Source organism: Numenius arquata, chromosome 3, assembly GCF_964106895.1.
Source record: "Numenius arquata chromosome 3, bNumArq3.hap1.1, whole genome shotgun sequence".
NCBI lineage: Eukaryota > Metazoa > Chordata > Aves > Charadriiformes > Scolopacidae > Numenius > Numenius arquata.
In genome coordinates, this window is record NC_133578.1 from 16,932,825 (window position 1) to 16,955,788 (window position 22,964).

The 22,964-nt window shown below is 47.4% G+C and overlaps 1 protein-coding gene across 1 annotated transcript; it reads left to right on the plus strand.

The window, feature by feature from the left end:
• The first annotated feature begins 1,447 nt into the window (after positions 1-1,447).
• Positions 1,448-5,919, plus strand: RPL37A (ribosomal protein L37a). The gene is made up of 5 exons (XM_074145401.1): positions 1,448-1,560; positions 2,147-2,319; positions 2,925-3,053; positions 4,264-4,346; positions 5,623-5,919. The coding sequence occupies exons 2-5, from the start codon at positions 2,317-2,319 to the stop codon at positions 5,684-5,686; spliced, it is 279 nt and encodes a 92-aa protein (XP_074001502.1). The 5' UTR covers positions 1,448-1,560; positions 2,147-2,316; the 3' UTR covers positions 5,687-5,919.
• Positions 5,920-22,964: the final 17,045 nt, after the last annotated feature.

Consider the following 22,964-nt stretch of genomic DNA (forward strand, 5'->3'; position numbering starts at 1 on the left):
AGTAGATGAAGGATGTGACCATGCGCTGTACTGTCACAGTGAACTTTAACTCTGTAGGTACAGGCTGGAGAGCAGCAGTAAACCATCTGCCCTGAATGTGTGGCTGACAGTTTAATTTTTTTTTTAACCAGTCAGTCACAAAGCAGCCAAAGGTACTTTTTATTTTCTTCTTTTTTTTTTTTTTTTCCTTTCTTTCAATACGTTGCTATCAAAGATGTATCCTATGAATCCCGTGAGTCATCGTTATGATGAGAATCTGAAAAGGGCAAATATATTCCTAGGATATATCAAATGAGATTTTGACTCAGCAGAGGGAGATATAAATAAATACCGTTGCCCAAAGCCCTGCTGAGCCCTCACCCGGAACACGGCTGTGAACCACCAGCTCCCGGGAGAACCCGCTGGGACGCCAGGAGAGCTTGCAGGAATCATCAGGGAAGAGGGAGCCTGGTGCGACACAGGGAATTAAAAATGTGAGTGTTCAAACCCTCAAAGTAAGAGCCACGAGGGGATGCGGCGTCTGTCCATGAGCATCTCCAAAAATATGGACCTCAGCCAGGGAAAGGCTAACATAGTGACACAGTTGTTAATTAAATAGACTGCAAATGAAGAGGAGGGCACCTGCAAAAAGTAGCTGGGGCCGGTTTCTCCGGACGGTCTGGGCAGCCCCCGCTGCCTCTGGGCGGGAGGGGTTGAGCTGCAGCCAGCTCTGCGCACTGGAAAACTCTCCGGCTAACGGGATTACATTCCTTAATGGAGGTTAATGGGTTGTTAATCCCGTTACAAGCGTTGCAGCTCGGCGGCGTTGGTACGTTTGAGTGCATGGGTTTGAGCAGCACAAGAGACCCCCCAGTTCCCGGCCCTGGGGTTCGGTGCTGGTGGGCTCTGGTTCCCCGGGCGCCACGGCAGGTGAAGGTTGTGATGGATAGTGGTCCCAGCACGGGATGACCCCAAGGAAATCGGGTAGATACTGTGGTTGCACCTGATTGGGTTGTCTTGAAACCTCTGGGTTTAGGGCTGGGGTGGTTTAAGATCAGAATTCATCCTCATTGGTTTATATATATATGTGTGTGTATATATATATTTAATATATATGTATTATATATTTTATATTTATTATTTATTTATTATATATTTTATTTATAATATTATATATTTATATATACTATATATTTTTTTTTTTTTTTCACCTTTTCTGCAGCTCCGGTCTGGTTTGCTGTTGTGGGGGTGTGCTCTCCCTGCTTTCCCCCCTCTCCCTCCCTGGCTCCTGCTGGGGCCATGGCCATCAGTGGGAGTTGTGAGAAGTTGAACCTGGACTTTGGGGGATGGCTGGCAACACAGCCAAAACACTGCCTGGAGTGGGGATCTAGATATCTTGTTCCCATGAAAATATGGCTACAGGTCAATTATCTTACTCTATAAATAGCGGACAGCCCAAGAGCCCGTTGAGCTCTCCCGTACGGCAGCGTGCTGCACGCCAGGATCTCCCCTTGGGGGAGGACGCTCGCTTAAGGTTCTACTCCTCGAGGTTGAGAGATTCCTTGCCGCAACAGATTCTCGGTAAGTGACTAACAGAGTGATAAACGTTGAAATCTTAGCTAAGAAATACAAAGGGTTGTTTGTGCATACATAATCCTTTAGACATAAAGCATTGACCAAGTCTGGGACTAGGACTGGATCCAGCCGCACCCAGACTCCCCTCTGAGAAGGAGTTTAGAAAGCAAGGGGGTCCCTTCTGAACCTCGTGACTCAACGGGAGGGTCTCCCTGATGGTTCTGTCTGACCCTCTCCTCTGCGCAGGAAATAACCGAGTGTGCCTTGACATCCCACCCCCTAAAACACTGGCTTTGTTAAATCGCTGTTTCACCTTAATAAATATTTCACTCCTTCTCTCTTACGAGTGAAGTCAATCACTCTGCCCGCGACACCTCTTCCTTTTTCAATTCTACCTACTACTTATTTTATTTAACAATGAGGTGAGTGAATGAGACCCCTTCCTGGTGGGACCTCCCTGGGTGGAAACCCGGGCACCCGAGATCTCTCTGCCGGGGCTGCTGTCCCGCTTGGGTTTCACGTCGAAACACGGTGTTTTCGTGTGTGTGTGTCTTGAGATAACCCTATAGTCATGGCAGAAATGTATACACAGCCTACACAGCGCTACCATAGAGCACCGCACCGCCACGCTGCAGACAGACCCGCTGCGAGTCCTCTCTCTGCTCCACGCTCGGTCGCCTCTATCGTCACTTCCGGCGGCGACGGCTCATACTGCGCCTGCGCAGCCGGGTTTTCCTCTCCGCGTCGGCGCCCGGCAGGAAGATGGTGAGTGGCGCTGGGGCGCCGGGGCACATCCGCCGCCATCTGCCCCGGGGCCGCCGCCACGGGGCCGGGAGGGCCGGCGGGCCGGGGCGCGGTGTGGGCCCAGCCCCCGAGCAGGCCCCGTTCCCGCGCTGGGCTGCCAGAGGGGCTCGGTGCCGCCTGGGTGGCCTGTGGGAGGTGGCCGAGTGAGGGGAATGGCGGGCCGGGGGAGGCGCTGGAAGACCGAATAGGCGTCCTTGGAGGAGGCCGGGCCCGGGTTCGGAGCGGTCTGCGGGGTACGGGGCTGGCGGCGCCTGATGGGTGGTTCTGCCGGCCTCCCTCCGCCTTTCGTGCGACAGCGGGCTGGGCCTGAGGAAAGGGGTGGCTTTGCTCGGGCTCGGCTGCCGGACTGCGGCCCTCTGCCCGAAGTGCCCCGGCAGCAGCTGGGAGGCTGCGGCAGCGGGAGCCTCTCGCCGTTTCATAACTAACACTCTGTTTACAAGGAGAGGTGTTTGTCGGCCGCAGCGCTGTTCTTGAGCGCTTTGCTGTCATGTGTCAGGAGAAGGGAGCAGCCGAGGAGGTGGCCTTCTCGCTAAAATTGGAGCTTATTCTGGTTTGTCTCCCAACAGGCTAAGCGCACCAAGAAGGTTGGGATTGTGGGTAAATATGGTACCCGTTACGGTGCGTCCCTTAGGAAAATGGTGAAGAAGATTGAAATTAGCCAGCATGCCAAGTATACCTGCTCCTTCTGTGGCAAGGTGAGAGACCTCCTTCCCTAAAATAACCTTTAAAATAACTTTGTTATTGATGCTAGAATTGCAATTTGATGCTTTGGTAATTTTTCTACCAAAGAGATAAGTCAAATAGTTTTGAGACAGTGATTAGTTTATTGTGAGCTTTAGGCTGCAGTCAGAATTTCTTATAAAACTAAAAGAGCTAGTAGACATTTCATGTGCACACTTAGTGATAGTTAAATGAAAATAAACATAAATTGTATTCCATTACACAAAGTAGTGAGAAATGTTGTCATGCTGTACGTTTTAGGTATCAGAATTAAAACAACACACTTGTTATCCTGATAACTAAGGCATGACTTGGGGCTTTTTTTCCCCATTCAGTAACTTTACGGCTTGCCCTGGGGAGGAAGAGAGCTTGCTTTTCCCCACTTAAAACTTTCGATTGCAGTTGCTTACTTATATTTGTGTGCTGTATAACTCTGGATGGGGAAGAAATGTCTGATAAGTAATCTTCAAAATTTACTCTTAAATCTGGTTTTTGACAGTTTGAGAGGCCCTTCAGATTGTGCTTTGCCCAAATATTTTATTTTATTTTTTATATCTGTGAAGTAGGTGTCTTTAAGTGGCTGCAAACTTAAAAAGACTTCTATCTGTTTTTTTTATATATATATATATATATTTAGCGTCTTTCTCATGTGAAATGAGAATGTTGATAAGCCCATTTGATATAAGCCCTAGGCAAACCCAGTGACCCAGTGTCATTTTCGTGAGGTGATGGAGACTTGCTCGGGTGAAAGGAGTTCAGTACCCACCACTCACTCGTTAGATGCAATTCAAAGGGGAGCCATTTTAGAGCAATCTTGGGATGTCCAGGGAGCACTAACAATAGTGGTGTTACATTGGTCATCAATATTCTCACTGGTAGGTGAGAATATCAGTTATTATGACCGATGTAACTCCTTACTATTTTTCTCCTTCAAAATAAGCTGAATTTTTGATGATGCGCTTAGAAATGACCCGCTTTATATCTGGATGAAGAAGTGTTTCAGAAGGACTTTTCCCTGTTCTGAAGAATCCTAATAAAAACACTCCCTGATTCTCTGCCTGTCTTAACTAATCTTCCAGGTGATACCGTGGTGTGATGCTGGAGTCCTCGCCTGAAATTTGTTGTTTGCCTTTTTCAGCTGATGGGAGAATGCAAATTATTTTTTTCCCTTTTCCTTTTTTACAGACCAAAATGAAGAGGAAGGCTGTGGGTATCTGGCACTGTGGATCCTGCATGAAGACAGTTGCTGGTGGTGCCTGGACTTACAAGTAAGGAAATGAAGGCGCTCCTGTCAGCATTTATTCTCACATAGTTGAAGCATAATACAGCTTTTCTTAAAAAAACAAACAAACAAACAAAAAAACTCCAACAAACAAACCAAAAAAACCCCCGAAACTACTAACCATTAAGTAGATCTGTTTTGAACTAGTGGTATGTCAGAGTTTGTTTTTTTACCTGCATGGTTAAAATTTGATTGGAATGGATCAAATTGGATTTGATTGCTATTCTTTCCAGTATCTGTTGTGCAGCTTCTGAGCACATTGCGTTTTATCCATCACGTTACTGCTGCTGGCTTTGGTGGTCCCTCAAAATGTCTGTATGTCTCTGGGCGTTATCAAAGCAGTTGTTTCATTCTTTAAAAATGCAAGCTCTACATCTTTTCCCGAACTTCAGATAAAGAAATGGAAACATCTACAAATGCTGAAACAAATATTTTTACATAAGTATTCTCTTTTGTGCCTCGGCTGTAGTAGCATTTCTTACTGGAGATGTGAACTACAGCTGTTGCTTGTATGAGATAATACACTTGGGCCAGTTTTTTGGTGATGTTGGAAGAAAAGGATCAGAGAGGATGGCTGGTGCATCCAGCTGTCTCAGGGTGGAATCATCTGTACAGATGACACTTTGACAGGTGTGCCTCTGACCTATTCAAAAAAGAGCCTCAACAGCTTCTAATAAATTATGCTTCTGAGCTGGGGATTTCTTTTCCTTCCTTGATTCTTTTGACTGTATACAGATTTTAGTTGTGTAAGGGAACTTTTGCTTCTTTCAAAGCCTCAGCAGCATTTTTTGGTGATGCTACCCTAGCTTTTTCAGTCCAGAGACACATAGAATAGGCAAAACCAGGTTTACTCCAAGGAAAATAATTTCCATGTTTTTTGTTTTTGAGTCATTAGAATCCTTACTGTGGTGGTGCCCTTGCTTACTCCCTTGCTTTGCTTTCCTTTCCTTCCCCCCCTAGTTCTGGTAGAAGACACTGTTGCCCCACGCGTAACAGTCGCTAGGAATTTGAGCCCACGCACTTGTGTGTGTAGTCGATGCATGACTGGATAATTTGGGTTGAGATGTACCTTGTGAGGTTGCGTGTGCTTCTGTAGACAAAGGCCTACGCTTTGTTGTCACGAAAATCAAAGTGGAATTAGCCCCCTGTTGACAGTGCAATCGGGCGATAACTATTTGAAATGATTAGTGCTTTCTCCAAAAAATAATGTTGGTGCGGGTTGTTCTACTGCCACGTGCGGATGACTCTGCTTCTTCTTCCAGTACCACCTCTGCAGTGACAGTCAAATCTGCGATCAGAAGACTGAAGGAACTGAAGGACCAGTAGAAGCTACATCCTCTTCTCCTTATGAAACATCCCTTTTTTTCCACTGTCAAGATCTGTCCTTTTAACAATAAAAAGGTGATAATGGAGTGGAATCATGTTCGTCTTTCTACAAAAAGTCCTGTCTGTCTTGCTGTACTGTATTTATTACTGTGGAGGCATTAGTAGTTCAGTCCAGTAGCTGAGTGGCTCTTGTTACTGGTGAAGCCATTAAAAACCGCTTTTCCTTTCCAGTTAATTGCGTACTTTGTTGCTTGAATGCACTGTGGTGAATCTGAGGAAAGCTGAAATAGCTCGAAGAAGCCTGGTGCATCTCAGTATGTCCTTCATGTCTGTGCCTTGAGGAATAGCGTGGAGCTGCACGAGTGGAGGAATGGACAGATTTAAGGGGGGAGGAGAGGAGATACAAAACATCACTCTGCCTCTTCCTGTTTGCCTTCGAGGAGGGCTCAGGGGAGTAGGGTGGAGAGAACAGGATCATGACTGGCTTGGGGGTGGAGATTGGAATGGTAGAAGAGCAGCTATTGTCCTCTGCTGGCTGGTGGCACTACTTCCCAGCACCAGCTACAGACGATTGCTTACTACAGCCCATAGCATGTTCTGGTGTCTGCAGATCTTGAGGTTAGTCCACCTGAACGTGCCCTGTGGCTTGTTCTTCCTGGGTCTGATAGCAGGCTCCTGTGTCCGGCTGCTGAAGTTCCCTAATCCACACTGAGTTGCAACAATAAATTTCATGTTGAGCCAACTCCTGGGACATTCGGTCTTGGAGGAGAAGCTGCTGGTTTAGTTAATAATTGCCTCCAAATTGTCTTTAGACTACCAAGCTTAAAATGCTGGAACATTTTTTTATGCTCCGTTTGTCAGGTGAGTTTTGATTTGGTTTGGGGTTTTTTTTCCTGTCTGGTCTTTTTGGTGACTGCAGCACCTTTCCTGCCCTTAGCAGCACAGCTCAGAGAAAACAAGTGTTGGTGATAATCTTGATAGCTGCTGGAGGAAAAGTAGTAAGCAGGTGGCATAGTGGTTCCTTGCTCTTGCTCCAGCTTTACCTTTAAATGGATTTGGGTGGTGATGAGCTACAGGGATAATGTCATTAAGGAGCCTGACATCTTTGAGGGATAGATTCAGAACTGGACCTAAGTAGGAACCTTTTCCCAAGCTGCAAAAAATCTGTGGCTCAGAACTTTGACTACAGTGTCCCTGAACTTGTTTCCTAAATTTCTTTTTTTTTTAATTCAATGCTCTAAATTTCCCTTACTAAAGTGTATTCATGTATTCAGGTGTCCAGTGTCATTTGTACCAACCTGCGTGTCCTTCATGTTGCCTCCCAAAGGTGACGAGGCACACTGGGACTTGCACAATCTGCTTTCTGGGAGAAAGATCGTTGCCCATTTCTCCACTGACACACCTTGTTCTGCCTGTACTGCAGGGTGTGACAGCCTTGATGTGGAGGTGGCAGTGGGTGGCTCTCCTTAGTGATGGCTCATTTTTGTATGTGTAGATGGACACCATCATGACCTTCTGCACACGTGTCTTCTGTTAACAGGGCTCCAAGGAAACCTGTGGACTCAAAAAACTCTTGGCTCAACTCTTTCATTTTTCTGCTGCTTTTCTTAGATGACAAGACCACAGCAGCTTGCTCTAGGTACTTGTCAGACCACTTTAGTCCTGGGCACTGCTGTTGCTGGTCCTGGTTGGTGCTAACAAGCTTTCTTGGGGTGCTGTCTCCGAGCTGCCTTGAACTTGCTTTCCAGTTACGATGTTTCTATTCCCTTGGGGATTCCTTGCATGCTGGTGTGAGGACAGCTGGAACAGCTCAAGGAGCCGGCTTTTCCCCTGCTGGCTGTTGCTCCTGCTGAAGATCGAGTGGTGTGTGAAGATGGCTTGTAGCTACTATGAGGACATCTCTGCTGCCTGAAAAGCAGCTGGTGACCTGCCTCAGTGAGTTATATTAAGGGCAGTGCCCCTGGTTTTGGCTTACCTTCCTACATCGGTTCATGAAGTGCTGTGGTCCAGGAGCTGCTTTGCAGGTAACCGAGCCATCCTTCAGGGAAACCTCAGAAGGAAGGAAGGGTTGGGGAGCTGGTACGGACTGGATGTCCAGAAACAGCTCTGTCTCCTGCTTGGGACCTCCAGGCAAAGGGGTGAAGCGGATGGGGGGGACCCACTCTAGTTGCCAGCTCATATGGCAGCCATGTCTCTGTATCACCGTGGGAGAGTGCTTTCGAGAGTGTTAGAGCGCAATGACAACATTTCTTGAACTGCATCAAAATAAAAACAACTTCCATTATGCTAAAGGTGTCTTCACGTGACCCCTTTCGTTCGGAAATTGTGCTGAAACCACATCAGCACTCGTGACTTTGCTAATTCATCATGCAAAAGCCTTTGTTGGTAAAACTCTCAATGTGCTGGGGGGGAGGTTCCTCTGGTGATGTGGCTGTAGAGCTCGGGCTTTGAGGGGCTTGGGTTGCTCTGTGGAGGTCCATGTTCCTACAAGGAGACACCATGCAGCCAGTTGAGGCAGGGGAGGCCTCACAGCTTGGAAACATCAGCACACCTTCCTGGGTGGTGGGCTTGAGGATGGGAGAGGGAAATGTTGCTTTCAGTCAGGCTGCAGAAGAGGTCCAAAACTCCATCGCTCCCTGCATGTGTTCCTGCTGGACCAAAACTTCCCAGGGACCTGCAGTGATACAGGGACCATGGATGTGGCTCGTCTGCCACAGGGAAGTCACTGCTGTGCCTCAGTGATCTGACGCAGCAAAGTGCTGCTCAGTCCTTGCAGCAGCTGCAGGTGTCCCCTGGTTAAACGCGTCCTCCTCTCTCCTGGAGTTCTTGAGCTGCTAAACCAAGATGTAAGTGCAAGCTGGTGAGCGTGCTCCTGGCAAATTTGGATGTACCTGCTGTCTTGAAGGCTTGTAGGCTGTGAGAGCTGCTGGGTGAGGGTCTGTCACCGGCTCTCGCTGCCTTTACAAGCAGGATAGCGTTGTCCCCCATATTTTATTCTTGGCTCAGCGTGCTTGGGTCATGTTTCCACATCTGTGTCTCCCCTCCCAGTTCTGGGTGCTGAGATATGGCTCTGCGCACCTCTGTGCTTTCTTTGTTAATGCAGAGGTCACAATTAAAGTACAGGTTTCTGATTAAAGCCCACTCCAGTGCTATGAAGTAGCCATTCGTTAACAGGTGCAGGGGATTTGTTTTGATATTTTGATATTCCAGGGTGATTGCACAGATACCTTATCTGAGGTGACTTCTATTCCCGCTGAGGAAGTAACTACTTACCTTTGGGATTAATCTTTGCAGAGGGTGGAAGCTGGGCAGGGTGGAAATAGGAAAAGAAGATAAGGATACGAGATGGGGTTTTTGGTACTGACTGGTTTGTTGGTTTGGTTTTTTTTTCCCTATCTGCATCCCCAAATGGGCTGCTTCTGGGCTTGCTGTGTTCACCCAGGAGCACCACGGCGCCCTGTCCAGAAGCGTTTTGTGCTGGTGAACCTTCAGGGCTGCCGCTTCGCCACGTTTCCCCGGAGTGCGAGCAGGGAGGAAGGGGGAGAGGGCAGGGAAAAGGAAGGATGCTGTGGCCGGAGCACCGTTAGGTGGCAATGCTGCGAGCGGCCAGCGGGCGACACTGCCGCTCTGCCGCTCCGTGATGCGAGGCTGCTGCTTGGCGGCGCCTTCTCGGCTTCCCCTCCCCAATCCAGGAGAAAGGCGCTGCTCACCTCTACGCCTACTTCTTAGCTCAGCTTTTCATGCTTCCCCCCTAAACCAGACAGTGACAGTGATTTTAGACCGAAACAGAGGCCAGTGCCAAAAGAGATCAAGAGGTAGAAATACAAATGGGGAGCTTGGAGACGGGGGGTTTTGGGGTCAGTTGTCATCTCTAAAAGAGCTGAATTCGTGTCATTGTGCTGTCCAAACCTTGTCTATATCCTAGAGGAATTTGCTGTATCAACAACTATGTGATTTGGCCAGGTGATCCTCAAAATTTATTGTTTTCTCTGGGAATCGGGTGAAAACAGGAATTCTTTGCAATTTTACTTACTGCTTTCAGTCTATTTCTTGTTGAGCCTTAGGAACTTGTTGAGTCAGGAACTTGGATAGAGTTGTCTTTGATGCTGTAGAAGCAGAGAGCAAAGTGCTGGCACCTGTCTTGGAGCTTACAGCAGTGTCTGACCCATCTGGATTGCTACAGCTATGGGAATTGGAGGGGGGTTTGATGGAAACGGGCTTTGAATCTGACTGAATGTGGCTGAGCAGTTGGATGATCTGCTTTTGGAGAGCAGTTGAGAAGAGGAACCTCTTTCTCAGAGCGATCTGTGTCAGTCCCGTGGGATTTTTTTTCAGGATTGAGGATATAACACAAGGGGATGGTGGCTGTAATCAAAGTGGCATTTCAGGTGCCCGAAGGTGTTTCAGGAGCTCAAAGGAACTTGGAAGCCTAAACCTGAAAGAGCGCAGGGCAAATTCCCTCATTTTGATTTCTCTGTTAGACAGTTACCTGTTTCCAAAAGAAAATAATGGTTTTGGCTTTGGCTTTACCCAATTTGTGCCTCCTGCTCACTGACAGCCTGTTTGGTCTGTAGGGGATCATGACACTAAGCCTTGGGGACACTGTTTGTGTTTTGCCACATACTGAAGACTGTTGGGGCTTAGGGCTCCTAGGGATGAGAAGCCTCAGCCACAGGCATTGGTTTTCCCTTTTGTGGGTCTTGACTTAAAGATGGTGTGAACTCAGCCCATGTGCAGGTGCTCCCTTTTGGCTTTGTGTCCGTCTTGGGGATCTGACTGGAATACAGCCTGACAGTTGTAAGCAATGGGCACTGTGTTTTAAGGAGCATATCCCAGTGTGATTTCTAACTTGCATGAACAGCAAGTGTCTGTATGATCGGCTTACTGTATGATTGGCTGCCTTCATCCTTGTGCAAGATCAAGTGCTGCCCATTGCCTTCCTGAGCTCCTTCATGCCTCTTCCTCCATGCTGTACCCCGGGGACCTTCCCAACAGCCCTCCAGAAACAAGAGTGACCAGTTCAGGTGAGTCACCTTCCCGAGGCAGGTATGCTCTGTCCTGGGACAATCTTCTAGGTCTCTCCCTAGAAAGAAAGGAGCTTGAGTGATGAAGTTTATTGCTGGCTTTGCAGCTCAGAGAGTTGGATAATGAAAGAATCAGCCAGAGTTGGGATATGACGTGAGCACCACTTTAACAGCCTGCAAGTCATCATCTGATTTTACATATGGTCCTGGCTTCCACCTGCTGCTCATCTCACCTGGATGTTCAGCAACTCTGCTTGGGGAATCAGAGCATCACAGAGCTGGTGGTCCAGCTCCCATGAAAGTAGTGGGCAGGCAACACCTCTCTGCTTCCCAGCTATGCAGTGTGGCTCACAGCTTTTCTTGGAGAAATGATTCCTTAAAGAACGCTACAAAGTGATACTCAATGGCATGAGACCTGCATTTCCAGTGGTTCAGGGTGACAGAGAATCTCCTGCCTGAAACCAGCCCCAGTGCTTTGGAAGTGGGCAGTTGCCATTGGTAACATATCCTTCCTCCGAGTATTCGATCTTTAGCGGATGTCTATTGAGGCCTGGAGTGTGGCGGAGTTGTGGATATGCCTCAGGTGCCCTTATTAGATGCCTGGATGCATTTTGAAAATGGCTGCTTAGAAAATGTCTAATTGCTATTCCACATATTCAAAGTGTGTTTTTTTTTTTTTTTTTTCTCTTGACAAGGCTTTGGCATGCTTTGGATTGCTAAATATACTTTCCCCTTGCAAATTCTTGGCAGGAATCTGTCTAAGGAATCACGCCAAGCAGTCTCTTCAAATGTTAACAAGCTCATCGGTGTGGCTTTCCCAGTGCAGGGTTTGTGCTCTTTTTTTTTTTTTTTTTTTTTTTCCACCTCCCTTCCCAAAAAACCCCAACCCTTCTCCTTTCTGAACACTGTTGCTCTGAGCATATGAACTATGGCAGCTCTGCAAGAAAAGATTTTTCTAGCCAGAGTTGAAAAAAAGCGCTTGTTTGGTGCTCAGCAGTTTGGTGTCACTGCCCTGCTCAGCGTCCTGGGGAAGTGTGGATTTTGGGGTACTTCTGGAAAACCTAATCCGTTTTCCCTCCTTCCTTGCCCTGTCTTGCTTTTTTTTTCTGCTTTTAGCAAGTTGGACTGTATCCTTGCATGGTTATCATAGACTTGATGTCTTTCTTTTAGTAGCCTGTTAGCAAGCGAATGAGGCTGTCGTGCTCCCCTTTTGTTCCCCCCACCCAGTGCTTATTCTGGTGTAGAAGCAGCCCCAGAGCTGGTGCCTACAGCCAGGCAGGGACCCACAGGCACGCAGATTGGAGCTTCAGGCCAGGGCTGCTGCTTTCCCTCTGCCCCAGGCAAAGGGCAGTGCTGCTCTGGCATCTGACACTGCCAAAGCAAAGAAAGGGGGGAGAAGCCAGCGCAGCATCGCTGAAACCCCAACATCTCCCTAGAAGAAGCCTTCTCCTAGGACTCTGGCATCCATCAATATGTCAGCCTGCAAACCTCCCCTGAGCTCCACTACAGCCGATCTTGCATAAGTATTTGGAGAGCCAAAAGGCTGGCTTTCCCTCGACCTTTGCCCACCTCTTGTTTCTCCTCTTGTCTTCTCTTACTCACCTCCTGACCCAGAGCATGAGCAGTGCTGCTGTGGGAAAGTGTCTGAGCTGCCCAGTGTGCAGCCAGGGGAAGAGCATGGTCATCCCTGTGGGGCTGCCTGTCTGGGGCTTTGCTGGCAGCATGCCTCCACCTGATTTCTCAGGAGGGAAAATAGGTTGGAGCTGCCTTCACCAGCTCTGCTGCGGTGTGCATGGTCATGGCTGCCCCTTACCCCTGTGGCAGCGGAGGAAGAGCTGGCTGGGGCTTCTTATTTTTGTGCAACTACCAGCAAATTAGTGCTAGGTTACACCAACTGAGGCTTTGGGTTTCGCTTTTGAAATGTGAATTTTGTAAAAGGTTCCTTGGGCTTTGCTCTGCCTCCGATGTACTCTCCTGGCCTTTGGTCATCTGACAGACACACCTTGGGAGCAAGCACTTGTGTTTGGGTTGAGGGTGTTAGATGCCCCCGTGCTGAGAGTCCTACCTGCTCCTTGTGGAAATTGCTCAGCAGGGTTGTGGGGAAGCTTCTGCAGAGGAAATTGAGTTGTGGGGGCCACAGAGCCTGTGTTCGTCACGCTACAGCCTGGGATGAGCAGAGGGCTGGAAAACCAAGGGCAGACTGTGGCACAGAAGAGGCCGTACTTGAGACAACTGGAAGGGTAGTCGAGGCCATGTGATGGCTCCCCACTTTTGCACTAAGGTGCTTCTTGTTCCTGAAGTGTTCTATCTTTGGCTCACTCCTGTGAAATGGGCCCGTTAACCTGGAGAGAGGAGAACTGCCCCTCCTGGACCTTGTAGCTCTTCTGTTAATGATGAGTCTTTTTTTTCCTATTTTGCTCAGCCTTCTTTCAGTGGGCTTTTCCAAAGGGACCTCTGTCCACACCAGGGAATATTTATTTATAACTCATGAATTTGGTCTCAGGAATTTGCACTGTGACCCTTCTGCATTTATTTTGTTAAATCTCATATTGTAAGAGGAACATTTAATTCTACAGCCCTTGCCCACCCTGAGACAGATGTCCTGCAAGTGGCTGCTTTGCTCTCCCCTTCAGGCAGTTCTGGAATGGCTCCAGTTCTTTGAAAGTGTGTAGAGAGAATCCAGTTCCTCCAAATAAATATTATTTCATGGGAGATGTTAAGTGATGGACCATGAGGGCACTTGCCATTTTCACTGAATAAAGCTCTTCCAAGTCACCACCAACTTACTGGGCCTCACCTTTGAAGGGAGAAGTTTTGATACAAAGCAAGATTGTCCTATCTGTGAAGCCGAACTGATTGCTTGAAGATAGGATCTTGGTTTCTATCAATCACACCTGTTTCCATTCAGGCTGTTGGATGTGAAATTGTTTTTACTGTAATGGATTGGATTTGACATTAAAAGGCAAATCTGTAAAGGGAACATTTAAAAAACCCATAAATGCAGAGTAGACCCAAGTCATGCAAGGGAAGAAGGGGAACAAATAAATAATCCAGGCATGAAACAACTAATTTTTAGCCTTAGTCAGCTGAGGATGTATTCTTCTTTGTGCATGAAGAATAAGAGAGAAATGAATGCAACCTCCTGTAGGAAGTAGAGGTGTTTATTCCAAAGTATTCTCTGACAAAAATGGTGTGGATGCCATAATAGTCCGTATGAACCTTGGTTAAAGGCTATCCCGGTACCCATCAAAACAAAGAAAGAAATAGTCAAAGGAAAAGATAAGAAGATGATAACTAATCAGACAGGTATGGAAGCCTAAAGAAGCTGGTTTGTGATCTGAGCCCATCAGCAGCTTGGCCACTGCCAAGAGCTTTGCTTTGCATTAATATTACCAAATCAATGCTTAGCAGCTTAAGACAGTGATGTTTTTTACAGTGTGGACCTTAAGCAGTGATAAATCATTTCACATTAATCACTTGGAGAATCCAAGGCACTAGACGTGGTGGTAGAGCTGCCAGTTGTGTTACTTCTTGAATTTCCAAAGGGTGGACATCAGTGATCAGAGTGCTTGTATGTGGGGATCAGGCTACTTTATTCAGCCAATGTACTGTCCTCCCCTTCCTTGCTATGTCCTTTTCTGGTGTGTTCTGACCTCACATGCACCTTCCTGGAGGATGTGAGGTCCTTGAGGCATAGAATGTCTTGTTTTGCCCATTTGTGGAGAGCTGAGCACAGAGGACCCTGCCTGCTGCCTTTCACCTCTGTTCATCTGTAGGATGGAGATCACCCAAACCTTTGAGAATACATTTCAGGAGCATTCCCTGCCATCACTGCAGGAAGATTGTACCTTTGTCAAAGGGAGAACTTGCCATCACTTGCAGAAAAAGGGGTTGCATGGAAATGAGAGACTCTGGCATGTGGTCTTGCTCTAAATCAGCTGCATTTTTACCATTCAGAAGCCAACAAAGATGAAAGACTCCTGGTCAACCTCTCTACTCCCTTGGAAAAAAAAATACAAAGACTTGATAAATATTTTGCATTAATAAATTCCATTTGTCTTATAAAACAAAGTTTGCCAACTACCAAAGCAGGGAAAATATTTTACATAACTGAGTGCGACGTCTAAAAGGTTGCTATGGGCCTGGTTGGAACAACTCTTTCCACAACCCAGAATGTGAAGGAATGCTAAGCTTCACCCAGGCTAGGACCAAGCTTGCTGTGTGCGTGCGTGTGCTTTTCTACTGCCTCATTGGTTTTATTGCAGTGGAAGTGGCAGACTGGCTGCCTTCTGGCGAGTGGAGTCCGGCAGGTAAGAGGTAGTCCACAGAAAGAGATGAAGGCATCAATGTGGCCCAAAAGCTGTTTGTGAACCCAAACCAATGTCCCTCGCTATGCTGTGGGAACGTTGCTATAAAAGGCAGGAAAAGCACAGCTGTCTACTATTATTGTTTTGTTATTAATTTTTAAGGGCGATGGTGATTAACCAGTGGAGCAGATTCCCGGGGGATGTTGCTCAGTCTGGACTACTGAGACTTTCTGATTCATAGGGCCAGGACTGAGCACTGGCTGTTCCTGCAGACCCTGACAGGGTCTACTTTGGAGCTGCTATGTTTGCATCATCCCGCTCTGGTTTCTCGTCAGGCTGCGGAGCAGCGGCAATCAGCCACAGCGTCTTGGGGAGCTGCAGAAGGTTTTTCTTGCCACTTGATGTTGGTTAGCACTTCCCAGCATACAGAAATATGAATTGTGAGATGTGGTAGAGGGAGGGGACACCTAAGCCTGAGATAAATGGAGTGCAGCTGAGGTCTGCCTTCAAATGACAGTCCCAAGACCACTCAGGATTTGGCACTCGGAGAACTCCAAGCCAAGGTTTGGCTTTATAGGATGCACCTCATCACAGCTGACCAACATCCCTCCACCATTCCCGTCAGGCCTCTGCCAGCCTTCTCCTAGATTATCAGCTTGGCTTACAGGAGCTGGGTTTGTTTCTCTGCTCAGTTTAATTCCATCTCCTGGCCCCCTCTGCCTACTCCCTTGAAGATGACTGGGCTGAATGGGGCTTTGAGCAATCTGGTCTAGTGGGAGGTGTCCCTGCCCATGGCAGGGGCATTGGAACTTGATGATCTTTAAGGTCCTTTTCAACCCAAACCATTCTATGAGCTGGCTGCAGCTTTTTGCATGCTTACGCTTGTCTTTGAGCCTCCCTTTGCCCTCTGCCACCAGTCTGCCTCTCTTGGAGGAGCAGAGGCAACCAAAGGCTCCCATGTCTCTGTCAGTGCCAAGGCCAGGCAATGCTGTGAGTTGAAACACACAGAAAATGAGGGATGCAGCAACTCTGGGGGCACAAACATGGTCTGGAGCTCAGCTCCTGCAAACATTAAAGCCCCCCATCCCCGCTTCCTGAGATATGCCTGCCAGGACGATACACCATGGCTAGAGCCACGTGGGAAGTGGTCATTACCTCTTGGGAAAGCATCTGAAACAGTCGACTAAGGATTTATCCTGAATTGGGGTGAAAATTTATTTGTGAATCACAAACAATGTCTCTCGCAGAGCTGTGGGAATGTTGCTATAAAAGGCATGAAAGGCCCAGCTGTCTACAATTATTGTTTTGTTGTTAATTTTTAACAATGAGGGCAATTACCCATTGGAAGAGATCCCCCCCAGGATGTTTGTTGGTCTTGAGTATTTAAACTATGAGGTCCTCTGAGCAGAGACGTGTCTAGGGCAAAGTGTATGCACAGCACCGAAAACCGCAGCGCCTTCAGCCACAGCTTGTGCAAACCCACTTTCAGTTGCGCTGCAGCAGTCTGGGCGGCCGCGTGTGGCCAGACACGATGTCTCACCAGAGGGGTGTCAGCTCCCGCTGGGGTGGCAGTAAGTCTTCAGAAAACCTGGAGAGCTGGGTAGCCCTGAGCGCCTGGAGTCATTCTCAGTTTCATCAGATTGGTATTTTACAGCAGAACGTCTTCAGTCAGACTATTTCTATCCAGCCCCTAGCTAAGAACAATTACTATTTGTTTTAACAGCAGTTGAAGCTCTTAGGAAAGAGTTTCAACAGCTAAAGGATCAACCCTTGGTCACCAAGGGTGGGGTTTTCTTGTTTTTCCCTCCCCTTCTCCCCCTCAATAGACTGTTCAAGTGCCTTCTTTTAGGAATCGGTTCTGGAGCAAATGGAGACTCGCCACTAAATTATATCTCAGGGCAGAAAAGCAATGCCAAGCCGGTCTGTTGATTTTGTAATGTAGGACACAGCCCCCCTTGCCCTGTGTGCAGTCATGCACAGACTCCTTGGCATCTAATTAATAATTTGCAGTTAAGCAGCGGCTACTTCCTTGCATCATTTCAATGCGGTTGCCAAGTGGAAAATTGAAAAGCGAGAGAGAGCCAAAGAAACGACGACGACGACAACAACAACAACAACAACAAAGGTTTAAAGTTCTAGGAAATTTCACTATGTGAGGTCAAAATTCCTTGTGTGCTCAGGGGCTGGGCTGTTGGCTGGCAGGCGCCTCCAGCTAACATGGCAAAGCCCTTTCTCTTCAAAGCCCTGCTCTCCTAAAGCACCTCCTGTTTGACTGGAGTTTCTCAGCCTCAAAATGCACGTGTGTTTGTAGAGGGGGAGGACATGGGGAGAATGTGGGACTAGGGCAGGTTGAAGAGAAGTCGAATGAGGGTTTTTCTCGTGATTGGGGAGGCGACAAATGCTCTGGGGGATGGGGACAGGCAAAGAAGGGTGGTGAGGCAGAGCTCCCAGGACAGGTCTAGGAAGAGGATGGGGTGATGCAGCTAAGGGATTTGCAGAGCAGAGGATATCCAAGAGTGGGCTGACAGCCAAGGGAGACCTGTTCCTAAATTTTCTGGACCTTCAGGGGCACATCTCACCATAAGCCTCTCCTCCTAGTCTGCCGGTCAGTAGTTGGACTGTGTTTGGCCTGTTCATGGCACAAAAGGGCTTTCCTCTGAGTGGAGGGTTTTTAGCACGGCCCTGTTAGAAAACAATAACACTAATGTCTCATGAGTTAGGTTTTCCACTCTTTTATGCTGCTAGCCCTGGGGAAGAGCTGGGGCATGCAACATTGTTGGCACAGCAAGAAGTACCACAGCTATCAACAGCCGAACTGAGCACTTGGGTTTTTTATGCTCCTGCATGCTCGAGGTTGTCGGAGACGTGCGGAGAAGGGGCCCAAGGGAAGACTGGTGTTCAGAGCATCTCATGAGCTGTTTCTGCTTTGCCTGCCTTTATTCTGTCTTCTCTTCTCCATGGAGGAAGCCTGTGGAGGCACGTGCTTCTAACTCTTCCCATTTACAACCACAGTAGTCTTCGTGAGGTTGGCAGCTCCAGGATCTGTGTGGCTGGAGACTAGCAATTGTCTGTGGGAGGCAGGCATAAAAGATCAGCAGTCTCAAAAACTTGGCCTATGAGGAAAGGCTGAAGGATCTCAAGAAGGAAAGGCTTTTTGAAAACATTTTTTTAAATACAAAAAAGATTTTGCTGTAAGGTTCCCTGTATCCATGACAGACCTGACAAGAAGTGATGGTTGAAACTGCAGCAAGAAAGATACAGGTTAGATGTTGATAGCCAACATCTGGCCAAGTAGATCTGCTGGCCTTACTTTGAGCCAGATTTGGAGCAGAGACTTTCAGATGTCCTTTCCAGCTTTAAAATTCTACAATTCTGTGATAGGAACAACTTCCCTGCAATAAGGAAGGCCATATAGTGATGAAATGAGGTGGTAGTAATGTCATCTCTGGAAGTTTCAAGTTGGAGATTAGGCAAATGCTTGTCAGAAGTGGCTTGGGTAGAGCTGACACTGGAGGAGTGAAAGCAGACTGTCCTCCTGTGGTCCCCTCTGACTTTGGCTTTAAAAAACAGCAGGTCCTACCTTTCAAGCACTGATGTCTGAGGGTACCAGGCTATGCATCCTCCATTTCTGCTTGGAGGAGCTTGAGGCTTACAGAGACCTGGCATGAGAAAAGATAAGGGAACCTGGGAGGCTGAACAGTTTGATCAAGAAAAATCCTGTGGTGACCCTCCTGGGCTGGGGGTTTTCTGGAGAAGGAAGAAATCAATGGTGTGGATGACTCATGGCCTGTTTCTAAAAGACCCAATATTGCTGGGTTGAATCACTGCGCGAACATGGGCAGAGCTGCAAACAATACCCAGAAGTCTTGGCTGCCTTCCTCCACTCCCATTTCATGATTTTATTACTAAATCTAAACCTGGGGAGGTATGTTTAACAGTGCAAACGTATTATCAGTCAGCTCTCTTCCTCTGCCCTGAGCCTTTGTACACGAAGCAACGATGGGGGGGCCTGTAGCTTCTTGCAGTTTCTTGCTTCTGTGGGCTTCCCGTGGGCTGAGCGTGACGGGATGGCTGCGGTCCCATGGATAAGAACTGCCTCACACCCTGCTGGCATCGAGAAAGGATTACTGTTCCCCTGCTTAATGCGTTTGTTTAATGCCCGTTCCATGAGGCTGTTTCTCAGGCTGTTTTCCTTGCAGGATACGTCTCTGTGTGTGCAATTAGCCAAGAGACATTAGCTTAATGACTTGTGCGTGTCTGAGTTAAGCCCGGCCCCATCTCAGATTGCTGTCTTTTCCCTCACCTTTCTCCTGTCTGGAGACTTTTAATTCTCTGCAGCACAAACTGCTCTGTCATGCTCATCCTGAGGGTTGGATGCAGACCGTGTCTCTTGCTGGTCCCCAGCCAAAGAAACCCTGCTATCACACATAATTACCTCTCTGACTCATCATGAATTTTATTGCCCTCCACCCTTTTTTTTTGTTTGTTTGGTGTTTTTTTTTTTGTTTTATAAGTTTGATTTGCTCTTTCAAAGCTATTGTTTCCAGCCCTGTATTCCCAGTGGCTCCAGAGGACTGCAGAGTATTCATGCAGGAATTACTGGGGCGGGCACTGTGGTCTGTTTTTTGCAAGAGTTCAGACTGAGTGATCGTTTTGGTCTGTCCTGGCTGATTTCTGAGCTGATGGGTTAGGCAGAGGGAGAGAAATATCTGGCCAGCAGGCTGCATTGCTCAGGAACCTGGTGCCAAAGCAGGATGTGCTTCACCAAAATGTAGGTCATCAATTCATTTCGATGAACTAACTGTCCTGGTCATCTCAAGTGGTCCACAGCAGCTGGCTGAGCAGTGGTTCGGGTAAGATGAAGGGGACACTGATCATCCAGTCTCCTGAATAGTCCTAGTGCTAGAAGTTTTTGGGACTGCAAGAGCAGATCTCATAGGGAAATATCCAGCCACTGTTCTTAACCATTAGTCATGGAGAAGCTATCACGGCCATCGGTGAGTTGTGCCAATAGGTGATTCCTTCTACCAAGCTTATTTCTAGGCTGATTTTGGTCAGTTTTGCTGCTGTACCATGGATTGTGTTATGCTTCTATTTGCCAGGCTGAAGAGCCCCCCTCTATCCATTGTCTTCTCTATGTGCATAATTGTTGCCTCAACCAAGTCACCCTGGAGTTGTGTCATTGATGGGCTGAAGGGTTCAAGTCACACTTTTAGATCTGAAGCTACATCTCTGAACTTTCCACCTCCATCTTTTGCTCTTGGTCATTTCCTATCCCATATAGTGCCCAAAACTCACCCCAACAAATGTGTTTGCAGAGGGCACTGGTAAAAGACAGGCTCTTCTTTCCCTGTTCCTTGCTGGAGCTTGTGCTGGCTCAGCTGCCAGCTTCTCCTCTGGGCACAAATGGATGAAATTTCCACAGCCAGCAGTGTAGAACTGTTTGCAGTGACCAGACCTGCACAACAACATTTATGGAAAGAAAGGCAAGCAGATCTTGGTATGCTTGTGAGCATGGTTCATTCAAACCAGATGTTGTCTGCCTAATGCCACCTCTGGCCCTGTCCTTAAATGTGGGGGCAGGAGAGGTGCTGTATGTTTTGGATAGTAGTAAGCCACTTTATCTGCATCTCTGGCCTTGTGAAAGATTTCATCTGGCCTTTCCAGTTCCTCCTTCCTCACTCTCCTACCCATAGATAAGGTACTTGAAGTCATCACCTGCAGCTCACACTGAGGAGAGACCTGTACTCGCTACCTTGAAGGGATCTGAGGAAAAAAAGGGTGTTTAGCTGGACCATGGTGGAAGACTTTCTTCAAGGATTTCTCTTTGGGTAGAATGTGTGAGCCATGGAGCCAGCTGTTTTGGAGAGGATGGTTTGAGATCCACTCTGGAGCAACAGGAAAGTAAGTGACAAGTTCATATTTTTCATTGTTTTTCCTCACCAATTTGCACTTCTATAGTAGATTTGGCAAGGCACCACCTTCAGACTTGGCACCAGAAGGAACAATCCAAATTAATTTGCCTTATCCTGGCTTTAAAAACTACAAGATCAATCAGTTTATTGTCATCCTGGAAAGCACTGTGACATTTCTCTTATTGCTGAATACGTTGTTCCTATTAAAAAGTGTCACTCATGACGGTTTTTGACGTAGATGGATACAAATCAAATACATTCCTTTCATTGATGCAATTAATGAACAGAAGGCATGGGGGAATTGTTAAGCTGTTGAATACTGTAAATTAAGGCTTTCAGGAACAACAACAAATGCCTGTCTGTAATGAAAAGAGCAAAGACATGTCAATCTTGTTTAGTTACCTGGTTATAGGATGCAGGTTTCTTTACTGACAGTTTCAGAAAGAGTGTGACTGGGTAAGAATATAAGAATACCAGACTCAGTAGCTCCTACTGAAGCAAACCAGTATGAAATATCTCATCAGAAATGCTTCTAATTTTCTTACATAAATTGTTTTTCTACAATGAAAGCCAGTCCTTTTTGTGAAACTGAGCATTTCAACAGGGCACATCTCTCTCTGAGGACTTTTTTCCTAGATTTTTTCATGGGAAACTGACCAAATAACCCCAACTCTGAGGTTATTTTCTTTTAAAACAAATGTATATGCCTTTGCTGAAAACCTTGGAGATTTTGTTTCTTCATCCTAAACCTGAGAAACATGTTAAAAAGAGGTCAAGGATAACAACATTTTTTACCAGGGAAAAGCAACAACATTTTAACAACTTTTCTTCCTGACCAGTTTGGCTAATTGTTCATTAAACCACAGTTAAAAGCCTTGGAGAGGAACAAATCCTCCATGCTCAGGTGGCACCAAAGCCACCTGCCTGGAAGGTCCCTCTCAAACAGTTGGGTGACAGTACCAAAACCTTGCTGGTCCAAGCTGGCCAGCCTGACTCGTTTAGTTGCCAAGTCCTATGACCCAAGCCTTGGGGTTTTGGCCCAAGATTCATTTGCACAGAGGTGAGAAACCCCAGGTAGCACATGAGCTCTGGATTTTCTGCACCTCCAAGGCAAAGGGGGTAAGGACGGCTGTCCTGATAGATGGATAGAGAAGGCACCAGGAGTCCATGGGAGCAGGGACTGAAATCTGTTTCTTATCTGCTCTTTGCATCTTCCTCCCACAGATGGCATTAAGGTCATTGTCATGCCCACTTCTCAGGGCTTGGTTTGTGTTGAGTATGTGGGCTTGGATTTGCTATCTGTGGCTCTGTTTCCACAAATAAAAGTCCAGAAGCCTCCCATGAAAAGGACTCTTAGGTCTTTCCCTTTTTAGGCCTCGAAGACAAAGCTCCATTTGGTCCTGTGGCCATCCTTAAATAATTAGAGTTGTGTCAGAAGCTGGGTTTATTCCTTCGTTTATGGGACAAAACAGCCTGATCTCTCCGCCTTTCAGGTCTTGCAGTAAAGCTTCACAAGTGCAGGATGTGGGCAGCATTGTGCCTGGCCTCACTGCTGCCATGATGTTTTGGGTTATCAATGAAGAAACGAGAACGTTAGATGTACGCGAATGTGCCTATGCACAGGTAATTCCCACTCCCGCAACCACCACGGGCCAGGTCACCCTGCTGCCATTGGGTTTCCTCCGTGGGGCTCAGAGGGATGGAAAGGGTAGAAGGGGTGCCCGGGCTGCAGTGAGCCAGGGATGGAGGCCAGCTGTCCCATGCACAGGCCTCCAGGGCTTTAACCTCCAGACCACAGTGCTCAGCTCCTTCTGAAAAAGGACAAAGCTGTTCAGCAAAACTGTGGAACTGGGAGGCTTGCAGGCTGAAATGAGTCCAAAAGACATATTAACGGGCATGAGAGGCCTGTGATGAAATAGCTAAGGTATTAATGCAGCCAGAGGCTGGTAATGAATACAAGAAATGCCCACGTTTACCCAAGAGGTCCCAAAGGTCTCTTGTCCAGAACATTGTGATCCTTAAAGGAATCTTA